The following is an 18,768-nucleotide window of genomic DNA, read 5'->3' as shown; positions in this document are numbered from 1 at the left end:
AGAAGAAGCCCACGTACCAAACAGCAGCCCGGGGTGGAGGGAAACGCTCGCGCGTACACAGCCTACAGACGCACACATCTTAATTGCTTCCAATCAAATTACAGTGATATTTCGAAAACCACTGGCAGCTTCTATTTTTTTTCCTTTTAAATCCTTCAAATATATATATTTTTTTTTTAATGCTTATTTCTGCTTGATATCTTGTAAGAGCTTTCCCGGCACACCCAGGGCTTTTGACTTGGGAAGGAAAGAAAGGTAGGTTGGAGAGGGGAGGACACATGTGCAAGTCACAGCAAAACCCGGGATGCCATGGGCCAGATCCTGGGCATGGAGCCGTGTCATCTGGCCGGCAGGGCTGGACATTTGGTGGCCGCAGTGTTGATTGCTGTGGTTCTTGAAACCGCAGGAGCCAAAGCTGCTCCTGCCACCAAACTGCGGGCTTCGCAAGCAACCCTACAGGCCAGATGACCCGGCTCCATCATCCAGATTTGGCCTGTGGACTGTCCCCATGCCCTGGATCTGGCCCACGGGGCCAGATGAGTTTGCCCCTGCACTTGAAAGCAGCACCCGTATGCAGGATGAGCAGGTCCGAGATGCAAATGGGAGGCAACCTGGGGTCACGCCGCCAGCAGGACTACCCCTCTTAGTCCCACACTAAGGCTGTGACCCCAAACAGGCTCACGGCACTTAATGAGCAGGACTACGCACCTCACAGAGAGTCAGTGCTAAGTGCTGGCACCCGGATGAGTGAGCCCAAAAACGGGGTGGCTGCAGAAGAGAGATCTGGGCCCTGCTGTTCGAACCTTGCACCTGAACTCTGCATTGTGCCATGGGGAAATGCAGCGTGAGCCTCCAAGGGAGACATGGTTTAGGCCCCTGACTTGGGAGGCCAAAATCCTGTGGATGCTGCTCCCCAAATGATACAGAAGGAATAGTCCGGAGCAAGCACGGAAAGCAGCATTTCCTGCCGTCCCAGAAAAAACTCCCTGATACCGTCTACTTCTAGTGCTCGACTGACTTCCACAGCATGGATCAGGCAGGAAAGGTTTGTGGGCCCCTGATACAGCCAGATTCGGGGCCCCCGATACAGCCAGAACTATTCTGGGTCCTCTTTCTGCCAGTCTGAGTACCTCCCCTTTTGCATCGAAGCAGTGATTTGCAACCAGAGCGCCCCAGGATCCTTACAAGGGTGCCACACTATACCGGCAGTAGGTGTGCAAACACCGTTCGCAAGATAAACCCAGAGATTTCAACCAGGAATCCACAGCTGTGGGTTTTTTGCAATAGGAAAAAAAAAATGCTCTATTATTTTTTCTGTAGGCAAACAAAGTGAAAACTAAACACTGACATTTTCCTTCAAGTCTATCCAGGGGTGCCTTGAGTCTAAGACTGAGAGCCATTGCCTTAGACAAATAACTGCTCAGTGAGCTCCTAGCAAAGCTTAAGAAAATAAAGTAAATTTGAGTTTGAGGATGGGGGACGGGGTGTTGAAATAATCAGAGGGCACACAGCAGCCGCGGCTCCCACGGTCCCCATTCCTCAGCTAGCACGAAGGGAGGCCCGCGGGAGACGGAAAGAAAAATCCAGGCAGGATGACTAGGCGGCTGGTTTGCACGGGGACCCATCCACACTTGCAATGGTCTCCCAGGCTCCATTGTTGAAACAAAAGAACAACAGCGGTCACCGAAGAAACAATTAGAAAGCATCAAGGAGAAGATGGAGCAATAAAAAGGGAATGAAGCGTGATGGGCTAAATATTGTCCCCCCGTCTCTCCTGGATCCCAGCAGTCTAATGTTCTTATGTTTATATATGATTGGGCTAATGGGTTTGGACTGGCTGCTGACATGAACTAGAAGCAGTACAGCGAGCCTCTGTGTCACCTTTTGAAAGTGGATTAGTTTAAGCTGCAGAGACGACCGTCAAATCGCTAAGCTGTTCCCTGAATAGGGGTCCCTGCCACCGCTCGCCATCGAGACTTGCAAAGTGACCACGTGACCCCCAAAGGCACAAAGTCGGGGAAGGCACGGGAGGAAAAAAATGGTCTCCTCCAATGTACTGGGCACCCTGAACTTTTAAGTGCCTTCAAGGATGTATTATTCCATAGCAAACAGTGATGGAAAAATATTTCCAATCTGAGGTTTCGCTTTCCTGCACTACAGCACCACGGTCCTCTTCCGGTCTGATTGAACAAGAGAGAACATTACGTCTTACGGACGCTATTTAAAGAAGATTATATAAAGTGCCGGCGTGTTACAGACACGGGCTGAATTTTTTTGGATACAAAACGCCCCATTTTCTCACACACAGCACACTTTTTTTTTTTCTTTTAAAAACAGCTCCTGGAAATTACAATGAAAATCACAAGCAAGGAATTACGGTAAAAGCAGTTCCCGCTGCTAAAGCGCCTCCTGCGTGAAAGCAAAAGTAACTCTGCATGGGATCCACAGACGGCTTCCTAGCTGCTTCTACTCAGTTATATTACTGCACGGAAAGTTTTCCTCCCCTGCTTTCAAAGAGAACGTGTGCATTTTATTGTGGGGGTGTATCGTATGCGAGACAATACGGTAATTACCGGATTAAAACACTGCATGTTCTGAAATGTGTGTCAGTAAGGGAATGGGGGTCTAGACACGCTGAATTAATCCAGCAGGTGTTTGCAGAGCAGTTTGGCAAACACCCACCCTAATCCGTCCGCGTCCCAGATCCTGCATCACCTGTGCTAAGTACTTACGCTGCATCCACACGAAAAACCCTAAATCCTCCCCGTCACTAATCTTTGGGCCCCTCCGAGCTGGCACACGCCTAGTGAACGAACATCACGGGAAGCGCCGGCCTTCGGGATGCGATGTCGGAAGAAAAGAAAAAGGGGCCCACGTTGATGCTATTTATTTGAAGTTGGCATGGCTGGAAGGAACGCCTGCAAGAGAGACCTGAAGTTTCTTTTCATCTGAATTGCTCTTAAAGCAGATAAATCAAGGGTCACCAATCAAGAGCAACTCAAGGTCGTGTTATATAAGGGTTGAGGTCAACAGTTTGGATGCAGACCATTCGCCCCCGTGCTGAGACGCGCCTATGGTGGCGCAGGGTTTTGCATCTCACCTCATCGAGCCTCGACACGGAGAACCCCCTGCCCTTCCCACTCTCTCCCAAGAGTCTCTTACCATCCCCTCCTGGCGGCTTGTAGGGATTGTACTTTGGTTTCGGAGCAACAACGGGGGCAAACTTCTTCGGCATCTGCTGGGAGGACACCGAGATGCTGGGGGTCCCAAAAGCATGCGTGGTCTCCATTCGTGCAGTCACGTGGCCAACGGGCTCGCCAGTGCTCTTCGGCGGGAGCCAGGATGGGTGAGACATGATTCAGATCTGAGCGGAGGGGAAAAACAAACAGGCAACATGCACCTTAGCCTTGAATGTGAAAACGCCAACCTTTGCTTTTGCTAACTTGTGTAATTAAAATAGACACACACCTTGAATGCATGCACCTTGCATTTTAAATGTATGGCTAGGAATGGGCAGCGGTTTATTCATCCCCTGGACAGGCTATCGGAGACGGTGGTTAGATCACTGGCATTCGCAGCAGAGAAAAAGGGGAAACGATTACAACCAGCTGTCAACCCTCCTCTCCAGATTGGAGTCAAGACCAGTAGACAGGACAACACGGAGGCATCTTCCCCCACTGAAATGTGAGTTCTTGGGTCAAAGGCTTCATTCGGTGTCCACAGCCCATTCACGTCTTATCTGCCTCAATAAAACTGCCAAAAAAGGTGATCAGGTGCAACCCCTGTGCCAAGTGTGTGGGCGCTCGCTGTCCCGGGAAGGAAGGCCATGGCCTTGTGCATCCAGTACTACACCAGGACTTGCAAACTGGGGGTTTACAATCCAGCTGTGGTCTCTTGTGCCCCTTGGAAAAGCCCCTGAAACCCTCAGTGCCTTTAACTTGGGGAAAATGCCCCTTCCTTCACCTGAGTCTTGAGGGGCTATTCATCACTACAGCACTAAGTGCAAAGGGATAAGGACAAGGTTTTCAGGGGTGATGAATGATTCCAGATGCCACCGATTTTGGATGGTCAATTCAAGACTTCCTAAAACGCACCGTTTTTCTGGAAGCGCAGGGCGCCCTCTCCGAAAAGCAGCCCCCCTCTGGTGTCTCAACGCACAAACCAAAGCCTTCAAGTGGAAAACGAGTCACGGGGACATTTGAAAAGCGGTACCCAGTTCATCGGGGGCTCCACTGCGATGAACAAATGCACTTTGCACTGGCTTTTGGACAGCCAGGAGATGGCAACTATTTCAGTCATTATGCCCCCTAAACTGGATCGGAGCTGCAGCGAGGCGGCGAAAGCCCTGTATCCCTTTACTAATTCCCTGTCATCCACTCCGGTGAAGAGGGAAGGCGTCACTAGTTGCACCCTGCGCCCCGTTGCTGGTGTTTCACACTCCCCCCATTTAGGTTAGAAGGATTCGAGCTGGCAGCAGGCTCCAGAGACTCTGCTCAGGGAGGCTCTTTTGAACCACAATGCACGGGGAAGGATCAGCGTGCAAAGGGGAGTGTGGGGCCAGGGATGGCATCCTCCGATCGCTGTTGTGTAAAAAGTGTTTCCAGCTGTGAGCAACAAGACACACCAGAGTCGCTGCCGGGTTTGCAAAGAAAGCTGCCTTCTAGCTGCAGCTGCAAGCACCTTCCGACGGAGCTGGCACGCACGGCCAGCCACGATCTCCCTGCAAATGAACGTATTAATCAGTGCAAAGGGGCGGCGGAGTGAGTGGGTGCAAAGGCTTCCAGGGGAGGGAAATCATTACCGAACCCTGCGGCGATATAGCTAACTACCCCGACCCAGGCAGAGGCCCCGTGGCCGTGCACGCGGGAAATCTGTTTGAACGTCTCCCGAGGAGGTCTTTTCTGGAGCCAGGAACAGCAGTTGCATATCGTCTGCTAAAGGGCAGCCCTTCCAAGCTGGAAGTGAGCGGGAAGCTGCTACCGCCACCTCTGCCATCTATCTACCCCTGGACTGGAAACCAAGCATGTCCTCACTGGTGCTGCTGGAGAACTCAGCTGCCGCACCAGATGCCTGCCAACTCGGCGTATTCTCGGGATTGCAAAGTTTACAGCTGCCGTTTGCAAGCTTCTCACGTTGCAAAAAAAAGAAAAGAAAAGGCAACTTCTGCAGACAGATCCAAGTGTGATAGGAAATGTTCGAACAGGAAGGCGACACATCTGGAAGCTGATTTAAGCCTGTCACCATCTGATGCTTCTAGACGTTGCATCTTCATCTATTTCCTCATAAATATCACCGGGTAAGTCAAGTTTTCAGACCCGAGCTATTCTGACTTACCCTGGCCACCGAGGAGAAGAAATGGCAGAGTTTAAATCACGGGTCACAGGGGGCAGAGAGAGGGACAGAGAGTGCAGGAGGGAGCCTCGGCCTGTCTCAACTCAGTGATTTGCCGTTTGGGAATAAAGTCACGCCAATGGGTAATGTGAGAATCCCAATTACCAGGCTGTCCGCAGCATCCCTACAGGTCACTGCTCAGCCCGTGTCATGGCTTGTGGCAGTAAAGGTCCCATTTTGGGTGCAAGCTTTCTGGATCTCCCCCTCGGCCCAGAGCCACTTCCACCGTAATGCTTCCAGCGGGGAAAGCACCACGTTAACACAAGGACCTCCGCGGATGGAGAAATAAAGCCTGGCAGGACAGCTGAACTGGGCCTAAAAAATGGACAGAGGGTTGAAAAGAAATGGGCATTACTTAATCTAGGGAAGAAAGGAAAAGAGGGAGGAATTTAGTAACACTTTTCAAACACTAAAAGGGCGGGTGAACAGAGATGGTGATCCACCGTTTTCTATTTCTACTGGGGAGAGGACAAGAAGCGATGGGAGAAACAGGTGAGGTAAGTCAGGTGAACTTCTGGATGGAGAGGGTATGAAATACAAAATGAAATAAGCTTTGCATGTTGAGACTTGCTAAGCCCTGGAACGGGGGATCTGGAAAGACGGTGAAATCTCTGCCATTGCAAGCTATTACAAGCAGGGGAGACAAACTTGTGTCTGGGATGGTTTAAGGCAGGGACAAGACTGCCTTGAGCAGCACGCTGCACTAGGTGAGAGTAGACAGATAGACAGACAGACAGATAGATAGACAGATAGACAGACAGACAGATAGATAGACAGACAGACAGACACTCTATCTATCCATCTAGCTAGCTAGGTACTGCATATCTATAGCTATCTAGCTAGATACTGCATATCTATCTAGCTAGATAGATACTCAGTATCTATCTAGCTAGATAGCTATAGATATGTATATCTATATATATATATATATGTATATATATATGTATATCTATATCTATCTAGATAGCTGGATATAGAGAGATACAGATATGCATATATAGATATAGGTAATGTATATCTATCTATATGTATATCTATATCTAGATGGAGACAAATAGATGTACATTATCTATATCTATCTATACCTATACATGTATAGATATAGATATGTATGTATGTATATCTGTATAGTTATATCTATCTATCTATCTATCTATCTAGATTCATAGTTTCTAGGGTCAGACGGGACCTCAACAGATTCATAGATTCATAGATGTTAGGGTCGGAAGGGACCTCAATAGATCATCGAGTCCGACCCCCTGCATAAGCAGGAAAGAGTGTTGGGTCTAAATGACCCCAGCTAGATACTCGTCTAACCTCCTCTTGAAGACCCCCAGGGTAGGGGAGAGCACCACCTCCCCTGGGAGCCCATTCCAGACCTTGGCCACTCGAACTGTGAAGAAGTTCTTCCTGATGTCCAGTCTAAATCTGCTCTCTGCTAGCTTGTGGCCATTGTTTCTTGTAACCCCCGGGGGCGCCTTGGTGAATAAATCCTCACCAATTCCCTTCTGTGCCCCCGTGATGAACTTATAGGCAGCCACAAGGTCGCCTCTCAACCTTCTCTTGCGGAGGCTGAAAAGGTCCAGTTTCTCTAGTCTCTCCTCGTAGGGCTTGGTCTGCAGGCCCTTGACCATACGAGTTGCCCTTCTCTGGACCCTCTCCAGGTTATCCGCATCCTTCTTGAAGTGCGGCGCCCAGAATTGCACGCAGTACTCCAACTGCGGTCTGACCAGCGCCCGATAGAGGGGAAGTATCACCTCCCTGGACCTATTTGTCATGCATCTGCTGATGCACGATAAAGTGCCATTGGCTTTTCCGATGGCTTCGTCACACTGCCGGCTCATGTTCATCTTGGAGTCCACTAGGACTCCAAGATCCCTTTCCACCTCCGTGCCACCCAGCAGGTCATTCCCTAGGCTGTAGGTGTGCTGGACATTTTTCCTCCCTAGGTGCAGCACTTTGCATTTCTCCTTGTTGAACTGCATCCTGTTGTTTTCTGCCCACTTGTCCAACCTATCCAGGTCTGCCTGCAGCTGTTCCCTGCCCTCCGGCGTGTCCACTTCTCCCCATAGCTTTGTGTCATCTGCAAACTTGGACAGAGTACATTTCACTCCCTCGTCCAAGTCGCTGATGAAGACATTAAAGAGTATCGGTCCAAGGACCGAACCCTGCGGGACCCCACTGCCCACACCCTTCCAGGTCGAGACCGACCCATCCACCACGACTCTCTGGGTGCGACCCTCTAGCCAATTCGCCACCCACCGGACTGTGCAGTCATCCACATCACAGCCTCTTAACTTGTTCACCAGTATGGGGTGGGATACTGTATCGAAGGCCTTCCTGAAGTCTAAGTATACAACATCCACCCCTCCTCCTGTGTCCAGGCGTTTCGTAACCTGGTCATAGAAGGATACTAGATTGGTCAGGCACGATCTGGCCGCCACAAACCCGTGCTGGTTTCCCCTCAGCATAATTTGCCCTGCCGGGCTCTCACAAATGTGAGCCTTGATAATTTTTTCAAAGACTTTACCAAGGATGGAGGTGAGACTGACTGGCCTATAGTTGCCCGGGTCCTCCTTCCTCCCCTTTTTGAAAATGGGGACCACGTTAGCCCTTTTCCAGTCCTCCGGGACTTGGCCCGTGCGCCACGTGCGTTCGAATATTCCCGCCAGTGGCTCTGCAATGACGTCGGCCAGTGCCTTCAGCACCCTGGGATGGAGCCCATCCGGGCCTGCCGACTTAAAGGCATCCAGTTCTTCCAAGTGACTCTGCACCATCTCAGGATCTACGCATGGCAGTCTGGTGCCTTGCTGCTGCCTCTCTACAACCCCAGTGAGAGACTTGTCGTGCCCCTCACTTAGGAACACGGAGGCAAAGAACTCGTTGAGGAGTTCAGCCTTGTCCCCCCTGTCTGTCACCAATTGTTTCTGCCCATTTAGCAGGGGTCCTATTCCTCCCTGGGCCTTCCTTTTACTCCCTATATATCTAAAAAACAATTTCTTGTTGTCTTTTACTTGGGTTGCCATCCTCAGCTCCATGGTAGCCTTGGCCCGCCTAACTGCCTCCCTACAAGCACGAGCAGAGGAGGTATATTCATCTTTAGTGATCTCACCCTTTTTCCACTTTTTATGTGCTCCCCTTTTGGCCCTTAGGCTGCCCTGGATTTCTCTGGTCAGCCAGGGAAGCCTCCTGGCCCCTTTCCCTCTTTTGCCTCGCTCGGGGATCATCTTGCTTTGTGCCCAAAGGATCGTTTCCTTTAGGCACAGCCACCCTTCTTGGGCACCCATCCCATCAAAACTCCTACTCTGTAGTGCTTCCTTGACTAATCGCCTGAGTGCATTGAGATCAGCTTTCCTAAAGTCTAGCACTTTCACCCTACTAGTTACCTTACCCACTCGCCGTCTTATGTTGAATCATAAGATCATCGAGTCCGACCCCCTGCCTAGGCAGGAAAGCGTGCTAGGGTCACATGACCCCAGACAGATATAGATATATAAATTATTGATATAGATAGATATGGCTATCTATCTATCTAGATATCTACCTATATAGATATAGATATATAAATTATAGATATAGATAGCTATGGATATCTATCTATTTATCTAGCTATAGATAGATAAATATCCATATCTATCTATCAATTGCATGACTGATAGAGAGATAGATATTATATATAGTTATATATAAAACACCCAGAGAGGGCTGGTAGCCCCTAGCACAGCTCATACCAGCAACAAGCCCCGGAGGCAGCCGGGCCAGTGAACCCAGTCACCTTCCCACACCCGCTCTGCTTCTCGGTCTCATCTGGCCAGCTCCCAGCATCATTCTGAAAGTAAGAAGTGAAAGGCAGGTCTTCTCACAGGGCCAGAAAGGAAACCAACTGCAAGGCGGGGGGAGCTGGGGGCATTAACCGCATCGTGCACCAGGCCTGGGACCTGCTGCTCCCAGCACCAAAATTTATGGAACCAGAAACAACATGTTCACCAAAAAACAAAGAGATCCAGCCTCCTCGGCATCCCACATCCCCCCAAAAGTGACAAATGAAACCGTAACGATGAGCGAACAATGGAGGTCCTTAAGGGGATAAAATCCCTGAGGACCAGACGGGACAAATCCGTGGCGCTGTTCCCAGGCCCCCTCGGCCCTTTTGCTAACGGGGCCTTGGACTTGCACCCGGCCCCCTCCGAGGGCTGCGTGTCCGCTCGGACAAGCCCCACACCGAGGGGTTAGCTCAAAGGTGGAAAACGCTGCCTTGCAAAACAGTCAACCTCGCTTCCTGCAGCTCCTGGGTGGTTCATGAGACGTCTCCCACTGAGCACGGGCAGGGCTGGATGCCCTACTCACAGCACAAGACACGTATGGACCAAGGGCCAGATGCATCGATAATGTTCATCTCGATACCAACGTTGCACAGGACGGGGGGGGGGGGGTGTCGAGAGAGAGGAGGTGAGGCATTACGAAACCTAGGGACCGGAGCACTAATGGTCAATCCGAGACCGCAGACCACACCGCTCTCCTCTGGCAACTGGGATGCAGGCCCTGCTGCTCAACACAGCATTTGTTTTGCTGCTTGTATTAGTCTAATTATTTCCCCTTTAGCCTTTTCTGTTCCTCCTTCCCCTCTCTCATTCTCTGTTGTGCACACTGTTCTCACTCTTTTCGGGTCCTTCTACCGTCCCGAAGGAGTTCCCTTTTTCCTTTCACGTCCCCGCTGTGATCAAAAATGAATCCAGGTCCCTTGCGGGCCAAGCATCACACCATTGATTTTCACTACTGGAGCTAAATGCATTGGGGAAAGAAGAGAGGGACTCTTTTCATCGGGTTTCTCATCTTTTTAAGTGCACATTAATTTGACGGCAGTGTCAGGGACAAGGGAAAGTGCAGTGTTGATGCTCTGCAGCAATATCCATGCTTCTCAGTCCCACCTTGTAGCCCTACGTGGACACGGCCAAGGAACTTCAATTTTGCAACACCTTTGCTGTTTTAGTCATAAGCATCTTTTGCTAACGGTGCCGAATGCATGACCATCGCACAATGCAGTAAGCAAAACAGGACTTGGTGCCGCTCGAGGGCCCGCGATCCTTCCTGGGGAGCATTCAACACGCGTTACTTCTGGTCGTGGGAAACTACACGGGCCAGGTCAACAGTGTGGTCCAACCCGGCCCTGCTTGAAGGACCAGCAACAAGTAACATGGACAGGAGCATACGGGGTGAGGCGCGTCCTGCAGACACGGACTAGAGACGTCTAATGGTACAGCAAGGGGCCGGAGACCCCCGAATCGCGGGACGAGACCGTGTTATCTAGGAAGGTCCGAGCGGCGCTATCAAAAAGGCAGAACATGAAGCAATCAGAAAGGCCCGACAAGTAGACCGCGTCTGTTCGCTTTTCATTACCGGGGCCACTCGCCTGGGGTAGAAATCAAAGGGCTGACAAAGAGGATCCAAACTCAATTTACCCGCCCATCAGATAAGGCCGGGGAAGGGTGAAGCACCGATTTGTCTCTGCTTGAAATTGGTAGTGCACTCATCTCCCGTGGAACGGAGACAGCTGACTCATTTGTACTGAGACTTTGCCCAAATAAATCTTAATTTCCTCCTCGCAGTCACATTCATGGACCGGCTGCTTCTGCAGAGTTAATGGGACCGCGCTGGGGTAATGGAGAGAAGAGCGTTTCCCTGCGCTAATAAAGACAAAACCCTCTGAGCAAGTTCAGGGGGGAAATGGCTTTTAATCCACGCACGGCAGCCTGCGCCTTCCTTCATCCCCTCTCCTCGTTCAAAATCCACCGGTGTATCACGTGGCTCGAGGCGTCGTGTGTGGTGTGTCACGTGGCTCGCGGGCAGCGATTGTCCAAATGCATGGGATGGTTTCTTTGGATTGCTTGTGCTTCACAGCTGCTGCAAGCTCCTTTGGGCAGAGACTACCTCCTTGCCTCGCGCCAGGAGCAGGCAGAAGTGCCTCCCCAACCCATCCCATGGTCCTTCTCCATCAGCATCTGAGAATGGAGTCCCCTGAGGATGCCCAGGCTCCAAGCCTGCATTCGAGACCCCCATGCCGTTGCACCCCTCTTCCACTAAACACCTGGAGCCACCCTCGGTTGGTCACCAACACCTCGCCATGTCCACCTGCCGTACCATGGGTGGACACCCACCACGGTACAGAAGCACCTTTTGTCCCTACACCCCTCCAGTCCTAGCACCGATCCCAATCCCAGGTGTGTGCACTTGCAGACCTGCATCCACGGGACAGTGCTCCCCTTTATCCCATCTGAGTTTGACTCCCAGCTGGCAAAATGCTTTCCAGAAACCTGCTCCCCAAACTGTCAAGAGCAGCAGTCAAGTCGGATTTGGGAAGATTCGGTCTTTGTACTCCTGAAACCGCTTGTTCCCCCTGACCCTGTTCCCCTCCGGGCACGAGATGCACCGATCCCTTCATTTACGGCCAGCAAGCAGTGGGGCAGCTTTCCGATTTCTCGTGGCCTCCAGACGAGAATACAATCTCACAACCCTGGTCTCCTTAGGAGGCTTTTCTCCAACTGAGGAAGTGTTGTGGGTACTTCAGATCGCAGCGTGAGCCCTCCTCGGATGGATTTCCCATATGGTACCATTTATCACATCAGTGACGGCCGTTTGGGAAATGATGCGATCCCCCTTTTGAAATCCCTCCATGCACTGAATAGCCCCCCTCCTCTTCTGTTAACGAGGACAAGACCCCCTGTTCAAAAGCACACCGCGCCGAACCCGCTTGCAGTTTCCAGTCCAAATCCCTGCGGAGCGGAGGAGCCAAGAGACATTTCCGCCCCAGAAATGCAAATGCACGCGGGTGCTTTCGTATCCCTGACCCACCGCCCCAGCAACAGAGGAGACTGTTAATGGGATGGAAAACAATGCATGAGACCAAACAGGATCTGTTTGCCCCTGGATCAAGTCTGTCGAGGTAACAAGCATGCCAAGAGCCATAAATGCAACCTGAGACAGGATTAGCAGGTGAGAGTGACTGTTTGGGCAGTCACTTTAATGGCTGTTAACATCAAACTCCTCACTTCTGACCCAAATACAGGTGCATTACGTGCGTCTGCCACCACGGTGCTGGTTCCAAGCACTGGCTGTTCTTTGCCTCGATCCCAACAGCACACGCTTCATTCAGTACAAACCCTTCTCTCCCCCAGCTGTAGCTTTCTCTGCCAGCGCAGTTAGGATTAGACGCTATACCCTTGAGAGGATCGATGCCCTCTTTCTGCCAAACAGCACTGCAAGCATTCACCAACTTCCAGCCGAACCCCCTGCTGTGGGATGTCATTTATATAATCACAGGAATTACAGGACGAGCACACCCATCAAGGTCACGGCATCCATCTCTCCTTCCAGCACTAGGCTCTTCCTTTTGCTCAGTCCAACCATCCTGCATCTTCCTGGTTGTGCTCTGGCTTTGCATGACTCGAGCTGTAGGACTCAGCTTTCTTCCTGGACCAATTACTACAAGGAAAAATGTACATCCCTACAGCCATCAATATTACCGATGCCGTATCAAAGCAATACCGACTCTCATCTCTAATCAATAATCACGATCAATGTCTTCATCAACGACCTGGAAGATGGGATGGATGCACCCTCAGCAAGTTTGCAGGTGACACCGAGCTGGGGGGAGTTGTAGATACACTGGAGGGTAGGGCTAGGATGCAGAGTGACTGAGACAAACTTGGAGGATGGGACCAAAAGAAATCTCCAGAGGTTCAACAAGGAGAAGCGCAAAGTCCTGCAGGCAGGGGCGACGGGCTGGGCAGCAGCTCTGCAGAAAGGACGTGGGGGGACAGGGGACAAGGAGCTGGACAGGAGCCAGCAGTGTGCCCTTGCTGCCAAAAAGACTAATGGTATCCTGGGCTGCATTGGTAGGAGCGTTGCCAGCAGATCGAGGGACATGATTCATCTCCTCTATTCAGCACTGGGGAGGCCACATCTGGAGTCCTGTGTCCAGCTGTGGGCCCCACTACAGAAAGGATGTGGACACATTGGAGAGAGTCCAGTGAAGGGCAATGAAAATGGTTGTGGGGTTGGAGGACAGAACTGGTAAGAAGAGGCTGAGGGAACTGGGCTGATTTAGTCTGCAGAAGAGAAGACCGAGGGGGATTGAATAGCAGCCGTCACCTCCCTGCAGGGGGGCTGCAAAGAGGATGGAGCTGGGCTGGTCTCAGTGGGGGCAGATGACAGAAGGAGCAATGGGCTCAAGCTGCAGCAAGGGAAGTTGAGGTTGGATATTAAGAAGAATTTTCTCCCTAGGAGAGTGGTGAAGCACTGGGACAGGTCACCCACAGAGGTGGTGCAGTCTCCATCCATGGAGGTGTTGAAGACCCAGGTAGACAAAGCCTTGGCTGGGATGATGGAGTTGGGGCTGGTCCTGCTTGGAGCAGGGGGGTGGACTGGACGTGACCTCCCGAGGTCCCGTCCAACCCTCACCGTCTATGATTCCAGCTGTGTCCTTTAGGAAACGGAAGACTCCTACCAGTTACACCACCAAAGACTGAGGAGTGCAGATTTACTGCTGTCGTGACACCAGTACGCCCACGAGGCATATGCACTGGTACACTAACAAGCGTTCTTTGGCCGAAGCTGCTGACACCAGTTCCTCAATCTATCCCAGAAGACGACCCTTTGGCCAACCACACTGCATTCGCACAAGCGCTCGCGCTAGCTCCGAGCAACTGTCATACCTACACTAGCAAAGCTTGCCCTCCTGTCCATTTGTCCTACGTTTTCACTTGAGGGCTCTCCCGACAGCAACGCTAGAACAGCTACAGCAGCAGAGGTTGCATAGCACGGACGAACCCCTTATTTCCGACTATTTCAAATGGATGAAGCTACATCCACAAACCCTTCAAGTGGAGGCCGAGCCTAAGAAAGGAAGAGGGGAAAGACCTGTCAAAAGTATCTGCACCAAGCAGTTTCTCAGCGCAGGTTGCAGCTCCCGAGGAACATGATACGATGCATCTGATCCCAACTCAATGCTAGGTTAAAACATAAACCCCAGTCCTCCTGGGCAAACTCGGACACCGAGTCACAATTCCCTCTCCTTCGTTTCCTTTCCACAATGTCTAACCTTAAAATCCTTTGCTCTTCCTCAAATTAATTTAATTAACCTTTAAGGCAATTTGAGCAAGGCTCCTTCGGTTCGACCGTCACCAAACGTGCACATACGCACACGCACACAAAAAAAAAACCTGAAGGCTGAAACTCTGCCTTTTAGAGGCATGTCACATCTCGGTGCCGGATGACAAACTAAGCTTTGGAAACCCAATAAATTGAGCTTGACTGGCCCATCTGCATCGAAACAAAAAGCAGTGCTGGCTCCCCAGAGATAGATAGATCTATCTAATCTAATCTGTCTCTAATGACCGCATCACAGCTTTGCCAGAGAGCAGGCTGATGCCTGGCTTCTGGCGTATAAGACGGTCCCCAGCATCCGTAAGACGCACAGGCACTGAATAAGACATTAATGCAAGGCCAGGACCATTTGGGGTCACTGAATAAATCCCGCGGCACTTGCCAGGAAGGGGACAGACCTGGAGCTGTGCTCGATATGCTAACTCAGAGGCAGCAAAGTTCCCCGTTGGATCTGGAGAAATGAGACAGGACGTGGCTCTGAGCCAGGAGATTTTCTTCCCATTCCTCTCGCTCGAAAATTTATCTCCCAGCTTGCAGGAAGAGGCTCTGCAACCACAGAGAGGAGCTCAAGGTGGAGGCCTCAGCATCTTATTTATGGGACGATAAGAATATGGATTAGTGGAGAGGACGAGAGGCCTACCTGCGAGCGTCGTCTCATAGTGACCCTGGTGCGGAGGCAGTTGGTTTTCACATTGAGTTTTCAAACTCAGCCCGTTCTCAAAAGGCACCTTCATATTCCTCTATGACCCTCGCCCAAACTCGGGACGTGGGCTAGCGCTGCAGGCTGCTAGCAAGACACAAAGGGCTGTCTGCTCACCGGAGAAAAAAGCAATAACTTTAGCAAATAAAACCAATGCGACTTGATTCCTGAACCAGCGGAAATCAGAGCTTTGTGGGACCCTGCATCAACCCTCCAGGAACGGCAAGGATAACAGCTCAGGCTAATGCAAAAGGAAGATGCAGGGGATCAAAAAAATGCCGCCGCTTTCGAGTAAGGCAGTGATGCCTGGTGGTGGTGACAGGCTGGAAGCAGAGTACCGAGACGGGCCGGACACTTCTGCCCATGGAAAATTCAGAGCTCGTTGTGACAACTTTACAGAGCATCACATGTCCCCAAAGGGGCCTAGGGAAAAGCTACAGGAACCACTGGGGTAACGGATGCAAACTCTTGTGGAAGCAAAAATTTGGGATATACCTCCTTGCTTCCCTCTGGACGTGTCTACATGTCCTTTTACACATGCCTAAACATAATGTGCATTAAGGCAATTTAGGCGCACGTCTACACGTGCATGCACTAAGGCACATTCATGCGGTGTGCGAACCGACTTGGGATTAAAGTCAGTCAAAACACCCTGACAAACAGCATTTGTGCACGAATGCTTGCTAAAAAAAATTTTCTAGCTATTTGAGTTGGTCTAATAAAAGATATCAGATTTAACCAAAGAACCTTCTTTCCAAAATCAGTCAGCATACATAGTGTTAATGTGTCTTACACGTGCATTAAAGTGCTTTAGCTATTCATGCCTAAATTTGATACCTGTTTTTGCCGGAATCAAATTTCGGCATGAGTAGCCTAAAATTGCCATTTTTAAGGTGCATTAAGGGCATGCACGTGTAGATCCACGCCCTTAAAATGTTTAATACGCCTTAAATCGGCACGTGTAGATGTGCCCTCCGTGGAGAAACTGCACACCTGGTTCAAACCCAGCCAACAGTGAATGCTATAATGGGACCAGTGTGATGCTGGGGGGGGGAAGGGGGCAGTCACGTCACTCAGGTGCAAGTAGTGACAAAAGGTGTGTGGCAAACAGAAAGCAAACCTAGGTGAGGCACCCACCAGAACCAACGTGAAGCCCTGGAGGATACCTGGTAAGCAGAGCGTGCCATGATAGGTCCTCTCTGTAATGCTTTATAGCTAAAATATATAGCCCTTCAAGGTCCAGGAGAAGGGAGAGGGACATGGGTCCCCCTGGAGAAGAGTGATGGATGGAGGCCTGGGACTGCCGCAGGGGGCTGGCCCCGGAGCAAGCCAAGAGGGGCTGAGAGGTCCAGCCAACCTTAGGAGCAATAGATCCAACAAAATCCCCCGGCAGAGCTTTTGCCCAGAGCCTTCCCCAGCCTGTCACTAATGCCTGGGTCCCGTGGCCTGCACAATCCTCTCCTCCACTCTTAGACATTGCGTGGAGCCACGTGTCAGCCCTGCAAATCCCCTGCATGCCTTCGCCTCCTCTTGCCCGCATAGGGAGCTCCCCCACCCCGCTCCTGCCTTGTCTACATAGGGACAACCGGAAAGCTGATCTGAATTTGTTTTTGAAGCAGATCACTTGAGCTGCATGGCAGTCCTGTGCAGATGCTCCCATGCAGATTTCAAGCGTCTTCACTGAACGTGGTCCGTTGCACAGCCAAAGGGAAGTAAGCTAAACTGAATTAAGGACTTTTAAATTCCAAGTAAGAGCATCTGCATGGGAGGTTCATGTAGTTTTATGCACCCTCTGCTGAACTTGGATGGACTTTTCCCGAGCGCACCAGGCCACCACGTGGCATTCACGCCAGAGGGGCTGGCTCAGCAAGCTCAAGCTACAGCTGATACTCTTGGCCCAGGAGAAAACAACCAGTCCCAGGTCCGCATTCGGGCCCCATTCGGTCAGCATCATACCCCGCATAGGTCTGATGAGACCCAGGGGCAGCACAGCTAGGCTCCCCACCTTCACAAGGGGTCAAGCTTGCTGCCTTATGCAAGGCATCCCCATCGTTGGCAAAGCGGAGACTGCAAAAGCCAAGGCAAATGACACTTCTGAGACAACACCTCGAGTCAAGATGGGATAAAGACAAATGCCTAATTCTCTAGGTTCAACCACCAGCGCATGGAGCAGCATCATCCAGCCTGCTGGGCTCCCTACAAGCCCCAAAAATGGGCAGCCGGAGGGAAAAAGTGGCCCTGAGCACTGTACGGGGCACACACAACCCAACCCTATACACCGACCCCACAAGGGATCTGGCCCACGGACTGGCCCCATACCACTCTTCAGGCCTGCAATGCAGCAAGTTGGAGCACCGTTGCTCTGCACAGACCTCCGAGGGAGAGCTCCCAGGAAGGTGCGGGCCGTGGGCTTTGTGCCACGAACTCGAGAAGCAGCCCCAGGAGTGTGAGTGGGGAGATGGGCTGTTGATTGACAGCTGTTTTGTTGCGGACGTATCAGAAGATGAATGCTCATCACTGAAAAAAGGGCCAGGATGCACTGGCAGACGGGCGAAAACCTCAGGCTAATTTGCTAACAGCAAACAGCACAGATTGCAGATTGTGAACATGCCGGTGTGACCAAAACCCGGGCCTGGGGTTCAATCCTTTCAGGCTTTCCTCCTGGCTTTCTCTCTTAACTCAAAGCAAGTGCTTTCTCCAGCCACATGGACTTCATCTGTCTGTACCATGCAGATAACCGCATTCGTGGGCTTTTGGGCTACTCAGCGCACGCGTGTCCAGACAGCAATGCGGGCAGCATTTGCTGAACTGCCTCTGGTCACTGTAACCCATAGTCTTCTCCTCTTTATTCAGTGTAGGTCTTGAAGGCTGAACTCTTCTGGGCACGGGTTTGTAAACCAGATCCTCAGCCATCACAGCTGCAACGCTTCACCCCAGCTGTGCCTCCGGCCCTGCAACGTCACTAGTTCAAGCCCTGTGTTAGACGGCTAATTCCCGCGCCTCCATCCCATCTCGAGTGCTTGCTCCATACTCACAAGAAAACCCTTTCTTCTCCCTCTTCAGAACCGGCGTGAAGTGCTGCGAGGCAGGTCCAGCTATGTTGGTCCCTAGATTTAGAAGGTCCTAGATCTGAAGGCCAGCAAGCCATACTGCAAAGCTCATCTTTCCGCCCTCTAATAAAAGAGATGGGATTTACCCAAAGAATCTGGTCTGCCTATGTCCTTAGACCAAAAGGGCTACAACCAACACCTCTTTCCACCCTGCCTTTTCATGGAGGGAGGCAGGCAAGAGAAGACATCCTAAGCCCAAGGAGAAGTGAACCTCTGAGCTCCCTCGCCGGCTCCCGGGGACAGGGAATTGCACTGCAGACTTCCAGCTGGGTCCGGCTGCTATTCAGTGTGCTCTATTTTTAGGTTATGCCAATGGCACCTTCTGCATATGGATAGTGTGCACGTATAAATCGAATGAATTAAGTGCCAACCACTAGAGGTAGCTGCAATATATCACTGGTGGGT

At 51.2% G+C, this 18,768-nt stretch overlaps 1 protein-coding gene across 4 annotated transcripts in view; it reads right to left on the bottom strand.

Annotated features, from left to right (window-relative positions):
• The window catches only part of LPP (LIM domain containing preferred translocation partner in lipoma), a 425,329-nt gene that overhangs the window by 258,316 nt on the left and 148,245 nt on the right, over positions 1 to 18,768 (bottom strand). For 3 of the 4 annotated variants that reach the window (XM_014607111.3, XM_019499042.2, XM_019499043.2), the window contains one exon: positions 3,163 to 3,364. The exons of the other annotated variant lie outside the window; for it this stretch is intronic. In XM_014607111.3, the coding sequence (XP_014462597.1) occupies positions 3,163 to 3,355 (193 nt within the window). In that variant the 5' untranslated portion in view covers positions 3,356 to 3,364. The remainder of the gene's footprint in view (positions 1 to 3,162; positions 3,365 to 18,768) is intronic. 4 annotated transcript variants of the gene reach the window in all.

Source organism: Alligator mississippiensis, chromosome 7, assembly GCF_030867095.1.
Source record: "Alligator mississippiensis isolate rAllMis1 chromosome 7, rAllMis1, whole genome shotgun sequence".
Lineage (NCBI taxonomy): Eukaryota > Metazoa > Chordata > Crocodylia > Alligatoridae > Alligator > Alligator mississippiensis.
This window is presented reverse-complemented; position numbering and strand designations above follow the sequence as displayed.